At 42.3% G+C, this 21144-nt stretch overlaps 1 protein-coding gene across 2 annotated transcripts in view; it reads right to left on the bottom strand.

Moving 5' to 3' along the window:
- Positions 1–21144, bottom strand: part of PSME4 (proteasome activator subunit 4) — an 82599-nt gene that overhangs the window by 41325 nt on the left and 20130 nt on the right. For both annotated transcript variants that reach the window (XM_079968403.1, XM_079968404.1), the window contains 13 exons: positions 19643–19706; positions 18172–18246; positions 16963–17085; positions 14223–14315; positions 13242–13507; positions 11551–11737; positions 10473–10562; positions 9824–9888; positions 8544–8694; positions 6599–6697; positions 6232–6301; positions 3037–3104; positions 1923–2138 (listed from right to left, as the gene is read on the bottom strand). In XM_079968403.1, the coding sequence (XP_079824529.1) occupies positions 1923–2138; positions 3037–3104; positions 6232–6301; positions 6599–6697; positions 8544–8694; positions 9824–9888; positions 10473–10562; positions 11551–11737; positions 13242–13507; positions 14223–14315; positions 16963–17085; positions 18172–18246; positions 19643–19706 (1567 nt within the window). The remainder of the gene's footprint in view (positions 1–1922; positions 2139–3036; positions 3105–6231; positions 6302–6598; positions 6698–8543; positions 8695–9823; positions 9889–10472; positions 10563–11550; positions 11738–13241; positions 13508–14222; positions 14316–16962; positions 17086–18171; positions 18247–19642; positions 19707–21144) is intronic.

Below are 21144 nucleotides of genomic sequence, written 5' to 3'. Positions count from 1 at the left end.
GCCCCATGCAAGTGGTGGGTGGGACCACAGGCAAAACTGGGTGGAGCTAATAATTTAAATGTTACCTTTGTATAGTAGGCTCCACCTCCCATATAAACAAACAAGAGGCATGATCACAGTTCAAGGACATGTTCCAGCCAGAATAATGCTCTCAGACTTTGGAACTGCCTTCCCAGCAAAGTTAGACTGGCTCCCTCCTTGTGGTCCTTCCACCAGCAGATGAATCCTTTTTTGTTCCAATACAGTTTGGGAACTGACTGCTTTTAACTGCCTTTATTGTAATTATTCGTATGATTTTTATAGATTCTATGTATGTATGTGGTTTTACTTCTAACAATGTTTAATTGCTTTTAATTATTGCTTTTTCTATCATTTTACTGGCTCTCATTTTTATATGTGAGCCGCCTTGAGTCCCATCAGGGAAAAGGGTGGGGCATAAACAAACAAATAGTGCAGTTTTCGTCAAGGGCCAAAAAGCAGGCAACCAGTCCTTGAGTTTTTCAACCAGTCTTTGAGACTTTTCAAGAGACAAGCAGGCCCCTCAATTGCCAGGTTTCAGCCATTCCAAGGTAGCATCAATTATTTTTCATAAACACTGCTGCCTAGTTGACAACACTGTTACTGCCCACATATTAAAAACAGTAACTTATTGCCACCTGTTTTTAGTTCCAGTGAGAACCAATGTTGCTGTCACTTTATTTTGATTTAATAATCTTTTGTGTTTTAATATCATGCTTTACTGTTTCTTCCTTGGGCATTCAACCATTTCCCCACAAAAAAGTATTAAATATAACAGGTATATTAGGACTGCACAAAATAACCACCAACGGCTAAAGTTGATGGACGTGGGAGATCATTTCAGAGTCAGCTGCCATGAACCCACTGTGGCCTAACACAGTAAGCAGGTTCGCCCTATGTTTTTTGTACTGACAAGCAGTCCTAACCATCTTTGGACATGCACTCATACCGGCAGCGTGTAAAATCTGACAATAATCCGGGAACAATGCCAACATAATGGTGAAAACTGCTCCTATCTATACTGATTACATTACACATGCCTAGGAATGATCTGGACTGCGAAGATGGACAAAAGGTATGGCTTGAATCGGTGAAAATTAACCGAAGCCGGTTTTTGATTTGCACCCTAAAGTTGTGTGTGAAATTGGCCACTCCAAGCAGCTTCACACGTTACAAGACCAATAGCAACACTTTGTGTATACAGTCATACCTCGGAAGTCGAACAGAATCCATTCTGGAAGTCAGTTCAACTTTCAAAACATTCAGGAACCAAGGTGCAGCTTCCGATGGGCTGCAGGAAGCTCCTGCAGCCCATCAGAAGCCGCAATGGACGTTCGGGTTCCAAAGAACATTCGCAAACCGGGACAATCACTTCCGGATTTGCAGCATCCGGGAGCCAAAACGTTCGTCTTGCAAGGCATTCAACTTCCGACTGTATTGCAGAGTATCATACAATACACAAGAAGAAATCTTTGACTGACAGTATGCTGCATATAACTTCAGTGGAGAACTGGCACACATGCAGTAAAAGAAGTTGCATCCTTTTCACACACTGTGGAGAACAGTGCAGACACATCGTTTGAGGCAGCCCCTAGATAATGAGCTGATCGACAATGCATTTAACATTAAGCTTTCACTTCTAGAGACTATTTTTTGGGTGCATTAAAACGCCCATTCCCTTGAGGTGGCATATGCTAGAGAGAGCAAAAGCATAAACATAAAATTTCTGTTAAAGATTGGCACTGAATCTTTCAATTACACTTTCCATAGCTGCTGGGGGTTAGGTGAATCCTCAAATTAACGCAAATAAAATAATAGTTTAGAATTTTTCTGAGAGAAAGAGAAAGAGAGAGAGGTGGGGGGAAAGGGGAATTCTCTAATCCTAAGTAAGTTAAAATCCTTGCCTTGATAGGAAAGTATTCAGAAAGAGGCTTGTCAAAGCCACCTGGCACACTGCAGTATTCTGTGGGGTAGATAAGTGTAGCAGAACGAAGAAGGTGGTGCAGTAGGTTACAAGACAGAATGTAACCCTGCTTACAGGTTAAATGGAGGGTTCGCTGTAGAATCTTCAAAAGCTGCTCCCTGTACGGCAGCAACTTCTTCCCATCCACACGAGTGATCTAGCCAAAGAGTTGAAACATCAGAAATTAAATAAATCATCAACAAACTAGGAACGCGACACACAGGAACGCAAGCTCTGGAAGAGAAAATCAATGCATCTTTTGCATTTTGAGTGCCGCAGCTACTCTAAATAGGACCCAGGTACCAGCCCAGCCCCACCAAATGTGCCCGTTGCAAGTTTTGCTTGATTTTTTTGGAGCCCTTTGATCTTAACTGAATCTGTCTGACTCTCAGGCACCCCCTGGAACTGCTCTTGGAACTTGGCCCCAAGGATTTGACTTCAGACCCTGGCCAGACCTTGCCTTTTAGATTGCCCTCGTGAGTGAACTTAGGAATGCTAGCTTTGGCTAAAGCAGGACAATCCCACCTGCAAACTGCATGTATGCCGTTTTGAGCATCTCGGTTTAACGGCTGGATATAAAGGTAAAGAAGAAGAAGAAAGTGAATTTCCAAAGGAAATCTATTGCAATGGGCTGAAGGAAAAGGGTGTGGCAATGACAAGTTTTCATGTGCCATTATGTTCCCCACAGAATGAACATCTGGGAGCAATGCTGCAGCTGCTGTTTTCCCACTTAAAGCATTGCAGCTGCAACCTTGATAGGGAAGCTTTTGTCTCCCCGCTCGTCCTTCAGGATAAAATAAGGATCTAGCTGTCACTGCTCAAAACAGGACAGCAGACACTGCACTGGGGTAATCTGACACAACGCCTTCCACTCTGTCTAGACAGTTTATTCTCAGTCACAATGCTCACAGGCTTCCCCCTGTGTATACATCACATGGAAGGTTCTGCATAGAAAAGCATTTATTTAAAAGTACTCAATTTTTTTACCGAAACTAAGTATGGATCAAGTACACAGTTGGAAAATAAAGCATTAAAAGCAGCATTCTCCATAATACCTCCGACAGAAGCTGAAGGTTCCAGAGGAGCTCTTTATCTAACTCTTCATCACGCAAGACATCATCATCTGGGGGGGGGGGGGGAAGCATCAAGTTCTAATGTTATTCCACTTTCATCAGCAATTTCTTATGGTCAACATAACAAGTTGTTGTTGCTGTTGTTTTAAAAAAAGCATATTCATGGCTTTTGCACAGGATGGAAAGAAGCCCATGAACAAATCACATAACAGAGATGTGGATCCAAAGGCAACACGTGATGTGATGATAGTTTTAAGGGGCTCTCTTGTAAAAATTATAGCTGTTGTTGTTTAGTCGTTTAGCCATGTCCAGCTCTTCGTGACCCCATGGACCAGAGCACGCCAGGCACTCCTGCCTTCCACTGCCTCCCGCAGTGGGTTATACGCCTTGAATCAATGTTTTTGAACAAACTAGCAACACTGGAAAGCACTAAATTTGTGATTATTATTTTTGTACAGTTCAGTCAATGAAGGCCGATGTTATCTGTGATTTGATTTGCCAGCGTGGGTGGGTGTGCAGAACCCCCCCCCCAAATCTTCAAAAGGACCCATTTCACTGGATCCGGCATGTGTAGTCACTTTCTCTCTGGCATACAAGCAATTCCTTTCATGACTCCACACTCCCAACGCCTCATCCCACCCACCCTGGTTTTCCTTTCCCCTGTCTCCCAGATCCCTTTCCCTCCCTACTGTCTGCTTAGGTACTGATCTGAGCCTAGAAAAGCAAAATAATGAATATTGGCTTCTTCCCCATCTTCCTCCTCCAGCAAAATGAACTTTCTGCAGTGAGGGGAAGAGGTAGCCACACTCATCGCCTCATAACAAAGAGGATGGCGACAGGATTGACAGACATCAGGTGAAGTCCTCAAGGGCACCACTGTGCCCGCGGGCACGACAATGGCAATTCAAACCTTAGAAACTGAACAAACCCACTTAAAGACACCCTTTCCTGCTCTCAGTTGTCTTCCATAATAGCACTCAGCTGAAGCATTAGTCATTAGACAAAAGCTGATAAAACTAATAAAAACTAATAAAAACTGCACAACTGACCTGGTGGAAACCCTTACACATGTGGTTCTCAATTGTAAACTATATGCTGATCTCCGCCAACAATTTCTAGATCAACTCTGTATCCTCAAATGGAAACCAGAGTCAGAGGTCATACATTTTCTATTACTGGGGAATGATCAGGAGCTCACCAAGTTAGTGGCGAAATATCTCTATTTTGGTTTTTTTGTCGTCGAAATACACTGCAGACGTCTGATCTCCCGGGAGACCATGAGATGTGACGACAGACTGCTCTGCCTCTTTACTTTTAGCAAATGTTTTGTGCCACTAGGGAAGTGGTAATTCTGTATTGATTTGTTTTGGATGTTGTATGTGATGCCAATAAAAGGGTTAATGATAATAATAATATTAATAATAGTAAAAAACAAAATACAAAATAGTGCCGGCACTTCAGGGGCTTAGATGCTCTAAGGCTGTGTGGATAGCTTTGGTTTTAATTGTGTACTGAAGTCTTTCTTTCCTACAAAGCCCCCCAACAGATGCATTCCCGACCCCCCGACCCCATTAGGTTGAATCTCCCTCTTCTACTGCCCAGAAGGCGGGTGGAGGGGGGGGGGAATGAGAACTTTAAAAAGGTGGGAGACTAAGGACTACTCAAAAACTGTTGCTTATGAATGCAACAAACATGTGCTCACGTGTACATGTAGCACACAAGTACACTTGCCCTGGGACCAAGATTGGCTTGCAACTCTCTGTCAAAGGTATACTTGGTTGTAATGCCAGGTTTGCCTGGCTTTCAAAGCACTTGTGTCTAACGTGTTTCCTACTGTGTATTAAGGCGTAAAAAGGTAAAGGACCCCTGGACGGTTAAGTCCAGTCAAAGGAAACTACAGGGTTGTGGCGCTCATCTCGCTTTCAGGCCGAGGGAGCCGGCGTTTGTCCACAGACAGCTTCCCGGGTCATGTGGCCAGCATGACTAAACTGCTTCCGACGCAACGGGATGCCGTGATGGAATGGGTACATGAATTAAGGAACTGGGAACGGCTACAGCTTTCTCCAGCATATAAACTGAGTGACAAACACATTTGCTGCCATGTGGTGCACACACGACAGGAGCGCTGTGAAGCAAAGATAAGGGTTCGAGGCAAGAAGTGTGGAACAGCTTATCCGAATCTCTTCCTTGCCCAGATGCTGCTTTGAAACTGAAACAAATGAAGTGCGTTGAAAGAGCAGGTCCCAACCATGCTCCCTTTGCAAGCCAGTAAGGCAGGACCAGGAAGCAGCATCCAATAATCTGCTACCGTAAAATAAAAAAAAAAGGTGTGAGAACTCTTTTTTGGCTTTAGCTACAGTCATACTCAGCTAATCTTCTGGAATTACAGTAGTTTGGTATTTATTTGAGAGTCCCATGGACTGCAAGAAGATCAAACCTATCCATTCTGAAGGAAATCAGCCCTGAGTGCTCACTGGAAGGACAGATCCTGAAGCTGAGGCTCCAGTACTTTGGCCACCTCATGAGAAGAGAAGACTCCCTGTAAAAGACCCTGATGTTGGGAAAGATGGAGGGCACAAGGAGAAGGGGACGACAGAGGACGAGATGGTTGGACAGTGTTCTCGAAGCTACGAACATGAGTTTGACCAAACTGCGGGAGGCAGTGGAAGACAGGAGGGCCTGGCGTGCTCTGGTCCATGGGGTCACGAAGAGTTGGACACGACTAAACAACTAAACAACAACAACAAAGTATTTATTTGTTTTATTTATATGCTGCCCTTCATAACTAGATCCCAGGGAAGTTAGGAAGGAATTGCACATGAAAACATTAAGTAAATGTTGCCAGAGTGCAGGTGTGGTTAGAGTGCTGGATTTGAAATGGGGAGATCTATGTTAAAAATCCCAGTGGGTCACCTGGATGAGCACGGGCCACTGGAGATTTCGAATCCTCACCTGCTTACAACAGGGGTTGTTGTGATAATAAAAATAGCAGGTGGAGCCATGTATGTTGCCCTGAGCAGCTTGGGAAAACAGTGAAATATAAACATGCAAAATATCCTCCAGATAGCAGTAATTAATAAACAAACAAACAAACAAACAAACCACATTATAAAGAGGCAAACACACACAGTCAAACACAAGCCAGTCACAAATCAATGTAAAATCATTGACACTTACTGAGAGTAAGATGTGTTATAACACTGCAGCAATGGGGTACAAAGAGCTTCAAAGACTCCTCAGGACAGCACTGAAATGTCACAAAGAATCAAGTTCTACATTAAGATCTCTTTGCAAGCATGGAAGTTTGTATGCTTTAAAGATAATGAGCATCCTACAGCAATAATTAGAAATCTGCCTCTGATTACTGGCCTTGATTCTGGAAGGCATGAACGGCTGGGTAAGATAATGTGCAATTTAAGGCCCACAAGCACAGAGAGAACTGGCAAATATTCCCAGGGCCAGCAAAAACAGAGCAGCTAAGGTTACTCCTTGGTTTACATCTCAACCAAGAAAGGCTGAAAGGAGGGAAAGAATAAGGTCTCACTTTCACGGCAGCTCGGCACATGTCGGCCACCATCCGTCCTGCTACTCTCGTCTCAAATATATTCGAAACGGCAAAATTGAAAACCTTCTCCAAGGCAACCTAAGAGAAACGCACAAAATAAAAAGTGCAATTCAATCATCCAGGTAGGAAACATCGCTTTATGGGCAGATAGATATATATTCTGATTTAAATATATAATTGATGGCACTCTCACAGTGCAGGCAGAGGAGCTACGTGGAATCCACTTTAAGTTCAGTCTCCATCATGATGAGAAAACCAGAAAGGAATAAGGAAGCCAAGTGTTCACCAACGCCATATGGCGAACCAATTTTGGCAAGGGCATCGCAAGTCAAACACTTAATGTGATAGTTCTGCTCTTGTATAATCTACAGGGAACATGCAGCTCCTGGTTCCTTGGGGCAGCAGCACAGTGCTAGAAAGGCAGGATATATGACTAAAGGAGACACAATAGTTCTTCTCTGGGCATGCCACTTTCACCTACTGCCTCCTCCACAGATTGACCACCCATGATTAAAAGAAACGTGCTGGTAATAGGTCTGTGAAGCATCCAGGGATATGGAGACAGCTTAGGCAAGTCTAGCAGGTGACTTAGGTAAGTCACCCACCCTTCAGAATACCATGGAGTCCATCAGCTTTAGCAGATAGGAAAGAATAATAAAAGCTTGCTTAAGAACCATTTGATTTCCTAAGGCAGAACACAGGAGTCATGTACATATTGATGAAGCTGCTTATTAAGGAGCTAAAAGATACATGAAGAAGGCCTATGCCCTCGGGGGGGGGGGGGAGAATAAAGAAAATACAACGCATTTAATTTTACGTCTGGTGTTGTCTTAAATCAAGCTACAGTGTGATTTTCCCCTTACATTCTAGCACAGGGATCAGTAAACTTTTTCAGCAGGGGGCCGGTCCACTGTCCCTCAAACCTTGTGGGGAGCAGGACTATATTTTTGGGGGGGAAATGAACGAATTCCTATATGCATCCAGAGATGCATTTTAAATAAAAGCACACATTCTACTCATGTAAAAACACAAGGCAGGCCCCACAAATAACTCAGAGATGCATTTTAAATAAAAGCACACATTCTACTCATATAAAAACATGCTGATTCCTGGACCGTCCATAGGCTGGATTTAGAAAGCGATTGGGCCAGATCCGGCCCCCGGACCTTAGTTTGCCTACCATGTTCTAGATGTTATTTAAGTCAGAAGGAAGCAGGCATTTCCTTGTCCTAGTTTCCACTAGGGTGATAATCCTGTATCCAGGTTATACCATTTCAGATTCAAATGAATGCATTTCCTCCATACAAAAACACTGCCTCCACACCCGAAACAGAGAATGTCACAAAGGAAGAAGGTTCTATAGCCCAGGTGCAGATTTATCATCTTAACAGAACTAGGTCCTTAACACCAAGCTTTAAAAGAAACCAAAAAAACGTCATGGAGTTGTGACATCACAAAGTCCGCTCTTGGCATAGAAAACAACATCAGCACAGATCTAAAGAACTATGCTATTAATTCTGAATGTCCAAGGGGGCTATTGGCTTGTATGTCTCAGTCATTCTCCTTCCCCGCCGCTTGGTATGCCTCTTTTGAAACTGAGACATGTTTCAGAAGCAGTTTGTGGTACAGTATGAGGTTGTGCCATTTTAAATAGCAAAGTAACCCACCCTCTGTCCCCAACTTAGCATGTCCAAGTAGATCTTGGGAATCCCATATTGTATATTCTGCTTTAATTGTGTGCTACAATTTTACAGTGCTTTATGATTGCAGGTTAAGCAAATGAACATCTACACTGGCCTTTTAATGTACTTCCTTCCCTAAACACAGAACAGGGAAACCATCTACAGTTCCACAAGCTTTTGTTTTACAAAAAAAAAGTGAGGCAAAGAAGTTGAACACTTTCCCAACACTTGGTGACACATACCTTAAATATCTCTTTCGAACACTGTGTGAGAATTGTGCTGAAAGTTGAGGACAAGCCTAATTCCACTAAACTCTCCAAATGAGTCATCTTTTCTGTCTCAGTCTCTTCTCTTGTTTGCTCCAGTGTGCTGCTTTCTATGAGCGCAAAACACCTGCACAATAAAAAGTCAAAGAAAAAATATTAGGATTTTGTTTTGTTTTTACCATCACTGATGCCTCTCCGCACACTGTCTGCATAATAGGTTTGCCTGGCTTGTAAAGTCAGTGCTTGATTCATCTTCAAAGAAATCGTCAAAGAAATCTAAAAATCAAGGAAGCAGAAGAAATCTGCCACAAGAAAAGACAAGAGTGTCTACTGGGCTAAAGAAGCACAGAAGTATCATGTTTTTGGCTGCAGGCTTCAAAGTGCACAGTGCCAAATCAGAAAACTGAGGGGGAAGGGAAGAGCTGAACAGCCACTCATTTTGCAAACAGCCCTGGAGAAAGGCACTGGGATGCTGTAGCAAGATATATCCAAGCTCATGGCTTTTGCTGTTGCAGTTCTGCCACTTGAGCTCCCTGCCTCTCTCCATACCTTGCTGGTTCTACACCTGCAATCCCCTTCATAGAACGTTCATGCACTGCAATCAACGCTCTCTCCCTCTCTTTGCAAGTACCAGCCTAAATAACAGGCAGTCTGTGAATCCTTCAACTTATCATTTCCCCCAATTTTTAGAACACGATTTAAAATGTTTAATCTTAAACATACATCACGCGGGTGGCGCTGTGGGTTAAACCACAGAGCCTAGGACTTGCCGATCAGAAGGTCGGCAGTTCAAATCTCCGCGACGGGGTGAGTTCCCGTTGCTCGGTCCCTGCTCCTGCTAACCTAGCAATTCGAAAGCACCTCAAGTGCAAGTAGATAAATAGGTACCGCTCTGGCGGGAAGGTAAAAGGCATTTCCATGCGCTGCTCTGGTTCGCCAGAAGCGGCTTAGTTATGCTGGCCACATGACCTGGAAGCTGTAAGCTGGCTCCCTCGGCCAATAAAGCGAGATGAGCGCCGCAACCCCAGAGTCGGCCACGACTGGACCTAATGGTCAGGGGTCCCTTTATCTTTACTCTGTATGTAGCCAGGTACTATTAAAAGCATTTATGTACTCATCTGCCCTGTGACCAATAGAGTTGGGAACATAAATTAGGAGAAAACATCCGATGGGCAAGACTAAGTTGAGAAACACTTGGAAAGCCAGCAGGGCAGTTATCACATCACCAGTACACTCAGTCTCCCACCACAACTTGCCTGTCCATAAACTGCAGTACAAAATCTTCAAATTCAGCAGTAGCAGAGCACAGTTCTCTCTCCACCTATGATGTCAGGGCACAACAGGAAATAAAATACTTTAGTTTCCAGTCCTTCCAAACTATGATACACTTTCCAGGAAGCTGCTAGAAACCTGAGAATGATCTTACATATCCCTTTTAGTTTAGCTAGGCCATAGACTCAGACGAGAACAGAACCATCAAAATACAGTTTTATGAAATTATTATTTTCTCCAAAAAATCATTATACCGTCTTCTAAACATTCTGCCCCTCAGTTACCCATGCCACAATCCTCATTCTTGTCAAACAGGTTAAAACTCCAAATCCTGGGATCAGAATTGAAAAACTGTACAAAACCAAAAACTTTCATTTGCAAATTTGGGTCATATATGTAATTTGATTCTTTGAGGTGCAAAGCATATTTTTTGCTTGTGAAGTATAGACAAAAGAATATTATTTCCCCTTTCTTGAAATGGGCTTTGACTTATACAAACATCTTTTCCCCTCTCGTATTTACACTTTAACATCTTTTTAAACAGTTCAACATGCAATAGCTTCTTACACTTAAAAGAGCTTCTTATACTAAAGAACACTAGAAACAGCATATATTAGCCATTTAACATCTTACCTCTGTGAGGTTATTTCTCTCTCGTAGTACAGATGAACAATCTACTAAAGGCACAAGAGTGGAAAACGTTGCAATAAACTGGAATGTGATCTATTGGAAGATGCAAAGGAAGTTTCAGTGTGAATCACTTATACTGAAAGACAGCATGTTTGTGTTTTGAACTGTAATGTGAAAAATTGAAATAGGTGGTAAGGCAAACCCTTGTATCAGGGTTGGGTCAAAACGTCTGCCCATGCATCCTAAACCTCGTGTGTGAGGTAACATGCCTCGCACCACAATAAGTGAATGCTTGCTTTGAATTCCTGCTGCCTTATACCACAATTCCTTTTTAAGGTAAATGAGCACAAAAGCTGCACATATGACAACAAAGGATGAGTATGGGATCCCCCGATTTCAAATGTCCAGATCAAACAAGAGGGTTGCAAGATGAATTACAAAAAGAGGTCTGGCACAATGTCTTATTACGTTGAATATTTTGTAGGAACCGCACTCTGTTCATATTTGTGTGTATTAGTTTAAATTTCCAGAGTCTTTTAAACACTTGCTTGGTATAACAAATGGAACATGCCTGGGCAAGTAATTTATCACCTTTTATTATATAGATTTACTTTACACATTTATATTTTATACATGTGGTAGTCCCACCCCCTGCACTACCAAAAATAAAATAAAATGTGGTAGTCCCTTGCTATAGCTGCCCACTAGGTATCATTTTTCTTCCTTGTTCTCCATATCCTGAACAACCACTATTTATAATTTCTTTCCAACAATGTTAAAAACACTTAGGCAGAGTGGATAGGTAAGGAAAACAAAGCCACCAGAGAGTTATGCATTCTTTCATAGTTTTATTACATTACAATACAAGCCACCAAACTGCACTCATTTGGGCACTGCTGTGTGAGCTGTGCCCTTCACCCCTAGAACGGAGCTGGTCTGGGGTCCTTACGAGGGGAAGAAGCGGGAGCCTGGAGAAAGGGAGGGTTTGAAATATGACAACAGGACACATGGGGGGCAGGGCAATGAAGCTGTGGAAAAAATTGACTGAGCCGTAACCGTATGTGGAAGAGAGTTTACTCACCATGCATTTGCTAAAGTCGTTTGGATCCACACCAGGCAACGCTCTCATCAGCAGAGGCAACATGTGCGTTGGACCTTCGGGAAATGACTGACCCCCAGATACCAGGCTACGAGCTACTCCAATTACACAGCTTAAAGTGGCTGTGAGTTGGTGAGGTTCTGTTAAAGTCTCCAGTGCAGGGTATGTTCTATGCATTTTTTGTGGAAGAGAAAAATTACAATTAGATGAGCGACGTAGGGCGACAATGAAGAAGCAGCGTTTGGATTTGATATCCTTCTTTATCACTACCCAAAGGAGTCTCAAAGCGGCTAACATTCTCCTTTCCCCTCCTCCCCCACAACAAACACTCTGTGAGGTGAGTGGGGCTGAGAGACTTCAAAGAAGTGTGACTGGCCCAAGGTCACCCAGCAGCTGCATGTGGAGGAGCGGGGATGCGAACCCAGTTCACCAGATTACGAGTCTACCGCTCTTAACCACTACTGGCTCTTTGCATTTCTACTCATGTAGGGATATAGGGAGCTGCCTTATACAGTCCGCTGGGCCCATCTAGCTATGTATGATCTACAATAACTGCCATTAGCTCTCCAGAGTTTCAGAAAGGGGGCATTCCCAGCCCTACCTTGAGATGATGGGGTTCCACATTCAAAGGAGTTTCTCTACCAATGCGCTATGGCCCTCAACTATACATGTACTAAATATGTGGTCCATATGCAGAATGTGCAAAATAAGTTCTCAACCAGGCAGCTTTGTATGTTAGAACCAAGGGTCATTCAATAAAGTTGGAAGGTGGAAGGATCATGACAGACAAAAGGGAAATAACTTCTCCACAAAGCACCACTTTAGAGACAACTTTAAAGCGTAAGCTCTCCAGAATCAGATGCTGGAGATCAAGAGTCGGAGAGGACTATTGCCCCCCCCCCCTTGTCCTGCTGGTGGGCTTCCCAGAGTGATGTGGTTGACCACTGCAGAAAACAGAATGGTGGACAAGGTAGGTCCTTGGTCTCAACCAGTCTGGCTGTATGCACTTGACATCTTAGTGCTCCATGTTGGAAAATAAGGCATTAAATTATTTTCACCTGCAGGAGCTCTAATCAGTTGTATATTTTTATAACAAACAAACAAAAAATCTGTCCAGTAGCGCCTTAGAGACCAACTAAGTTTATTATTGGTATGAGCTTTCGTGTGCATGCCAATAACAAACTTAGTTGGTCTCTAAGGCGCTACATGAAGGATTTTTTTTATTTTGTTTCGACTACAGCAGACCAACACGGCTACCTACCTGTATATTTTTATAGTTTGTCTATATGAAATACAGACACTGAATTTCAAACAAACCCTGTGTGGGCGATGTAAAATAACATTAAATATCAGCGAAATGACGTTGCATTGCGCTTCTTCCTACTCGGGACCACATGAAAAAACCTACGACGGGAAATATTGTTCAAATTGCAGCCAATCCTCTGTTTTGTGGCAATTATAAGCTGCCACATTTGAATGGCAGTATTATAAATTTTAAAAATAAATCCATAAAACGGAAGAGAGGCAAGAGGAACGCATCATGAATTTGAACAGAAGTCCGATGTTCCCTTGCCAAATTTGTGTTTTTCAGCTGCAGAAAGGATGCAACACTTTTCTTGGCCAACTAAAACATAGGCGCTAAACCACTTTTTCCAAGTCCTAATTGGACTCACTTTTCAAGTACTGGTGGGATTACCAACTCAGGGCGCATCAGTGCGAGATTCTGCAGAGCTTGGGCTGCTTCTAGGCTTCCAGTTTTGCTGAACATTGCTAAAAGAACAGGCTGAATAATACATTCTACAAAGTCTGTTATATCCTGGTCCGTGAGTTTATGGCTGTCAGGCACAGGAGTAAGCCAAGTCGTCTTCTTGTAACGCTCACGATGCAATCTTCTGACAACGCTACTGGGTAGCCGCTGAAGCAGCTTCATTAGCTTGTTCTACCACCATACAGAAAAGACAGGAGAATCAATTTCAGTGACATAGCAGTAAGAAGAGCTACAAAAGCTATTTTACCCTCTCTACACTTAAGTGCATTAACAATCAGTCAATTTCTGGGCAATTTGTCAAGCTGCCTAATTTATCCCATTCCCTTAAAATATATATCCATGGCCAGGTGACTAAGAGCCTATTTAGACATTCAATTTATTTTCCATGCAATATGGCCAGATTATCCTTGAGAGACAATTGAGTGGAGGGTGTAACTTGTAGCCAAGCTGGCCAAATACAGCCAGAGCTACTTGGAAACAATGTATGTGAATAAAGTGGTTAAAAGTTTTCTATTTATGGGCGTCAACGACCACACCTTTCATTTTCCACCAAGATGGTGGTGTTCAACTAAGTTTTATTCACATCAGAACCACTGCAATTAAGGAACGCAACTCAGTCATGTTCATTAATTTGAATGGGTCTTCTCTAAATAAATCCTAGTTGAATCCCACCCAGTATTTTCAACGTCTGAATCAATCTAAAAACAGGTTTGGACAAAACTGGTGTGCAGCTATACTAGTACAATTAAATAAGATGGCCTAGTCAGAATACAATGTATCAGTAGCTGAAGAAAATGAAGAGCACTAAGATTCCCCTCCAAGACAAACACTGAAGTGCTTGATGTCAAGATTAGAAATATATATATATACACACATAAATCCTTACCAACCAGCGGCCGTTATTTGAGGGATGGTAAAAAGATGCAATGCTTTTGAATAACCCAGACAAGTGCTTCTGTACAAGCTTGCTTGGTCCACCCTATCCGGAAACAAAGATAAACCAAGTTATTTGATACAACTTCAAAGAACACGAACAGGGCCAAAATGCAGTTATAAACCACTCAAATTTTTAAATGGCCCCAAGATAAAGGATTAATAAAGGGTTAGAGTCGCATCATGTTCTTTTCAGTAGCAGTGAACATACTGAGGTGGAAAGCCAAACCCAGCACAAAATATTTTTATGGAAGTGCTTACCCAAACTTGCAGTATGTATAATGTTTGACAATCACATGTAGGGGAAACCAACCTTCTCAGTTATCTAAACTGTACCCAGAAAAGGTTTTCAAATATATGAACTACAGAAGTTCCAACTTCCAAAATGGAAGGCTGGAATTTACAGGTTCACTGTGGGGCAGCTAGCACCAAAACCCACACAAAACAGATGCAATGTACTGTATGTAGTTTTCCTGTTAATTCACCCCCTAGAAACAAGTATCTGACCTATCTGTCCAGTACTAGTTAAAACCAATTCAAAAACATCCTCATACTAGTTTATAATTCAGAGGATCTGAAGGAGAAACTTCCTTTTTCTTGTTTGAATCAGAAAACTTCATTTTGATCTGACTCCATTTTGTATCACACTGGTGTATGAACTCTTAACTAACCCTTCCTAGTAGGGGGAAAAATGTTCTTTGGTAGGGACAATGAGAAACCGGTGTCCTGGTACATTGACAGAATGTATCATTAATCTCTGAAGACAATAACCATAGCAACAACTGAAGGAATGCTAGGAGATCAGCTAGGTGGAACAATTGCATTTAATCTTGAAGTCAATTGAAGAATGGATATATTAATCAAAACTAAACGAAAGAGGAAGCTAGCAGACAGCCTATCTTCTGCTGTGTATGCGCTGATAACCTCTAGGTTAGATTACTGCAGCACATTATATGTGGGGTTGCCTCGAAGACAGATCAGAAACTTCAGCTGGTGCAGAATTCAGAAGCCAGCTTGCTCAAGTAATGCCAATCCTGGCAGTTTAAGTATATAACACCAATCCTGGCCCAACTTCACTGACTGCCAATTAGTTTCTGGGTCAGTGCAAAGTGCTGGTTCTGACCTATAAAGCTTTAAATGGCTCACCAAAGCAATACTTTAAGAACCACCTCTCCTCATATGAACCAACCCAGACCCTGCAATCATCATCTAAGTCCCTTCTTTGTGTGCTCCCTCCACAAGGTGGAATGCTCTCCCCAGAGAGGCTCACCTGGTGCCTTCATTGGATATCTTTAAGAGCCAGTCAAAAACATTATGCCTCTCCCAGGACTTTGGCTAATTAAACAACTTATGGCCTTTTAAACTCCAGGGGGAGGGATTCATTTTTTTATTATTATGTTACATATTTTTGGTTTTTTAATATCATAACCCACCCTGTGTTCCTCAGACAAAGGGCAGTATGGAAATTTAATAAATAAGGAATAGGAGAAGTAGTCAAAAGCTAATAATGAAAGACACTGATGAATCACATATAATCACATATTAATATAATGAAAGGTTGAGGAGGCACAGGCAGAGGAGCCATAGATTTCTGATGGGCTTAGGTTTCATGAAGTGGGTTGTAACTGCTATAGAATGTTTTGTTGCAACCGTATGACTGACTAACAGTAGCACCGAAGTGTATAAAATTACATCACGTTGCAGTCTTCCTGTAATTTTTGAGTGTGCTTGTAGCAATAAAAGCCTGGTTTTTACTTCAAGCCTGTGTCTGTTTGGCATTCCATTGGGGACCCCCGTCAAACAGACCCCTAGGAATCTCTCTGTCAGATCAGCTGTGAGAGCACTGCTTTTTAAACATGCAAGCATACAGAGAGCAAAGGATATGCTCTCATAATCTACAACGGAGATCTGTGGAGGCTCCCTGACACTTCGCCAACATCAGATTAAGCAGTTTTATCTGACCCCAGCAGCCCTGCCAAACTGATTATAAACCAGTATGTGATTAAGAGGTTTGCTGATAGTTTCACTCATAAAGGAAAAGGTTGTTTTCAGGAGTGAGATAAATCCCACGTGTCTCTTGGGGCTTTTTTGTGAGGTCCTGGGCAAACCAGAGGACATGATAGCTCCTGGGATGCTTCCAGCTATGTGGTCATGGCTTAATTACTGAGTATGATCACCTACGACAGGAATTGATTTGTGTAGTAAGAGCCCAGGACAGAATGCTCTCCCCTAAGAAGCTAGCCACACCAGCTCTTGCTTATATAGCACAACTTTATTTATTCCCAAGCTTGTGGGCCAGCCAAAATATTTATCATAATAAACATGCTTAAATGCCAGTGTTTGGCTAACTGGGGAGAGGGAGGAAAGGTGTAAAGAAAATTGCCGATCAGAAGGTTGGTGGTTTGAATCCTCGCGACGGGGTGAGCTCACGTTGCTCGGTCCCAGCTCCGGCCAACCTAGCAGTTCAAAAGCACATCAAAGTGCAAGTAGATAAATAGGTACCGCTCCGGCGGAAAGGTAAACGGCGTTTCCGTGCACTGCTCTGCTTTGCCAGAAGCGGCTTAGTCATGCTAGCCACATGACCCGGAAGCTGTACGCCGGCTCCCTCGGCCAATAAAGCAAGATGAGCGCCGCAACCCCAGAGTCAGCCACGACTGGACCTAATAGTAAGGGGTCCCTTTACCTTTACCTACCATCATGGCTGTAATCCACATGACTGCATGCCCAATGTCATAGGCATTTGTTAGGAATCGTGGAACTAACACTTGGTTGCTTCCCACTGGAAGATTCAAACTTCGCAGTATTCTGGTAAATATCTGTAGAAAAAGTAATCCCACAATCAAATAACCGAAATGCATTATGAACGGTGTTTGGTATTTCTTACAGAGTGTAAGAAAAGTGGCACAGCACTAGCACGGTGCTTTCAGAATGGATCCTGGAAAACTTTCAGGTAAGGAAGTGTCTGCAACTTCATTTCAACAGAACAATCTATTGTCCACCTGAGCCATCTTGAGATCTCCCTCAATTTATGTACCATTTGCTATTGCACAGAAAGTCCACATCTCTACAAACTGGTTTGGAATTTCTCACTGCTGCATCCCTTGCTAGCATCCGCAAAGCATCTGCTTATGAGTTGCTGGAAAAAATTAAGTCCCGCCGTGCCTCCAGAAATTATCATTGCAAGTCAGTCAACTAAAGCTATGCAAAAGCCCACTTTCTCAGCAGTAGCCACTAAATCTCATGCTTAAGCTTCCTACATTACTGTGCACCCTGAGAGAGGCTTGGTGGTAAGCTAATATGTTCCAGAAGAGTTTTAAAACTATGGAACAATTGTTATGATTAAGTAAGGCTTAAAAGGCCTCAAGGCCTTTTTACAGAAGCAATTTAGGACAAGCTATAAGGATGAGAGATGGTAATTAAAAATTGTAATTAGGGAGTCACAAACACTTGCAGCCGGCAGGGAAACAAAGCATGTATCAGCCTTCTCCAACCTAGTGCCCTCTAGACATTTAGGGATACAAATCCCATCAGGAGAAGACTATAGCAGTGTTTCCCAACCTTGGGCCTCCAGCTGTTTTTGAACTACAATTCCCATCATCCCTGACCACTGGTCTTGCTAGCTAGGGATGATGGGAGTTGTAGTCCAAAAAACAGCTGGAGGCTCAAGGTTGGGAAACACTGGACTATAGACCTCATGTCCTGCTTATGAGTTTCCTGGGGCACCTAGCTGGCCACTGCAGCAAATAAGATGGTGCACTATATGGGCCTTTGGCCTGATCCAGCCCTGCTCTTCTTACCTACTTAGACAGGGATTGTCAGTAAAGTAAAACTATACTAAGCAAGTGAACAATTCTCATGTTATCCTTGTTTTAATATTATTCCTTCTATATATTAGATATTACCTTTGGAATATAGGGATCCCAGTCGATGTAGCCTATGTTATCAGTAGCCAAGCGTGCAAAAAGGTTGACTAGGTGCTGGAAAGAAAGAAACCACAGATAACTTTTTCAGTACAAACTTTGCTCCTGCTTCTTCCCTTAACTGAACAGAGGTCATACAAGAGAACTTCAGTACATAAAAAAATGGGATTAACGGCACATGGCCAAAAGTTTCAACCAACCAAATTGCAAGGATACTTGATCAAAAGATAATTTCAACTTTAGCCCGGGGGGTGGAGTGTCAAACACTCTGAGCCCACACTCCCTCCCCCTCGTCCTCTATGGTAAAAGAGGAGAAATTTAGGAGATTCCCTTTCTAGTTTTAGTTATCTGCAGCTTGCAACATTCTCACTTTTGACTTTCAGGTCTCTCAAGCCGACAGTCATTTTAATAAGTGTTTACATTGTTGTACATTGTCCTGGCACTTTGCGAGTGTGTGGTACATAAATACTTTTGTAAATACTAAATTATAAAATGTAATCTGGGAGCAGAATTATGGTTAATATTAACTAGGATTAATTTCAACAAGCCAACTTTAGGAACCATGGTTTGTAATTTACTTGTTTGAAACTAATCATAGCTAGCAGCAAACTCTCCCAAACTCCTCCTTCTGGCCATATGGGAGGAAGAAGTGTGCATACCAAAGACTTGTTGCTGCTTGTGCATGTAATACTAAACCACAGCTTAATGCTGGGGTCAGCAACCTTTTTCAGCTGTGGGCCAGTCCACCGTCCCTCAAACCATGTGGTGGGCCGGACTATATTTTGGAGAGAGAAAATGAACAAATTCCTATGCCCCACAAATAACCCAGAGATGCATTTTAAATAAAAGGACACATTCTACTTATGTAAAAACATGCCGATTCCCAGACCGTCTGAGGGCCGGATTGAGAAGGTGATTGGGCCGCATCCGGCCCATGGGCCTTAGGTTGCCTACCCCTGACTTAATGTGATGTTCACATGCAGCCTATGTCTGCCCTAGGCTTGAAAGCTAACACAATGCTGATGTGAGAAATACAAAATTCAAGGGCCTGATGTCATGCTTTACAAAACTCTGACTAAATACAGTTCAATAATATTTATGGCAAACAAAAATAGAGCCCTTTGCCAGAGCCATATGATTTCTCTGCAAATTAAAAGATCGTAGTAAACTGGTGTGATTTGAAAGAATTAGAAAGCACACCCATTTCAATGGCCTAGATTTTGACTTTCAGCTTGGAAAAACATTACAAAAAGGTTACAAAATGAAAATTTCACAAGTAACAATGTAAACAGGAAGAAGAACCCAATCAATGATGGGCTTCTTTATTCAACTACTGGGCACATACGAATCCTAAATAATCACAGCCCACCCTAGAACTAATATTCCTGGTCCAATTACAACACTTTGGTGACCAGGGGGAGTGGGGGAAAGAAGCCAAAGCAGGAATACTTACTCCTTCCCACTGTGGAAGATTCTGAACTGAAACCCACAGGCCTAGAAACTCATCAAACCAGAGCCTGCAAGACAATGAAATCAGGCAATCAGATTTGTTGCTACGCCAAATTCATCATTCCCATTCTTAATAATAAACACTGCTCCCACCCTAATCATAGTAACAATTAATGCTCGGTATTCAAAATATGAAGTGCTATATAAATATTAAATGGCACACATAATTGTCTCAGAAATCATTACACCATCCAATAATGTCAGTCATTATTATAGTGCAGATGGTAGATTGTTAAGAGCAGCTTGCTTAAGGCCAGTCAGAGAGCATATGGATAATGAAGAAGAAATTAAAGTGGGTGTTTCTGACTCTGACTGAAAGTTTCAGGCACTTTTCCTAGTTTCATACAGAATGTCATCAAAATACGTCCTGCGGAAAATGCCTTTTTTTTAATCAGTGGCCTCCAACACCCAATACTGCTTTATCCCTTGGCACTGTTGTCCCCCTTCCCACTCAAATCATTTCTAAACCCACAGTTGGCTAATTGAAATTTGATTGTTTTATGGCTGCTCCAGACTCCCATCGCTATATTAGACACTGGCACATGACTATTAAGGAGTATTTGCCACTACTGGTCACAGGGCGTTTGAAGCAACGGCAAGGTGCCGCTTGGAGAATCCATTGTGAGGTCCAATCACTCAACAATCAATCACATCTGAAGGAGGAAACTCAAACGTCAACACACCTTCAAGCTATGCGGCAAGGCTACCAGGAGAAAACATGATAGGAGAAAGCTGGTATTCAGAGACTCAGGAAAGGGAAGGACTTTTTTTCATACTAACCATAAAGAGGTCATTTTATGCTCTATTTTATAGAGATGGTGACATGCCTAAAGCAACTCAAAGCTCATAAACAAGCAAACATAAATCTATAGCGCATACTGAACTTGTCAACTGACTGGCTTGCAAAATAACCACTGTCTGGTCACCCATGACAAGTAAGAACTGCCTTCTGGTGATCAGATGGGGAAATGTTACAACTGTTAGGATGTTTTGTTTTGGGTTGGGTTTTTTAGGTTACAAGTGGCGTATGTATGTATGTCTGTATGTATGTGTATAAGTGCTACTAACAGTTTTAGATTTGTAAAATTGATTGAGGACTTCAAAGAGAGGTGAGATGCCAGCAGCACAAAATCACTTTTCCATACAATCATTATTGTACCCAAACCTTAGAACCCTGTGCTTGGAACTAAATCCTGCTGGCAGGAAGGGAGCTTTGAAGGAAGTGCTGTCAACATTAGAAGCTAAAAAGCAACAACGTAAGCTCAGTATATGACTTAACAACAAAGCAAAAGCCTCAAAACGCACAAAATAGCAAAGTATGGTAAACAATATGACTGACACACATACTCAGAGATAGTATCAATAAAACAGAGTAAGTCCATATGGAAAAGGCAGCCTCCTAATCTAGGAAGTCCAAATATATAACACGTTTGCTATGATGGGGTG

Source organism: Podarcis cretensis (genome assembly GCF_951804945.1).
Source record: "Podarcis cretensis genome assembly, chromosome: 3".
NCBI classification, from domain to species: domain Eukaryota; kingdom Metazoa; phylum Chordata; class Lepidosauria; order Squamata; family Lacertidae; genus Podarcis; species Podarcis cretensis.
This window is presented reverse-complemented; position numbering and strand designations above follow the sequence as displayed.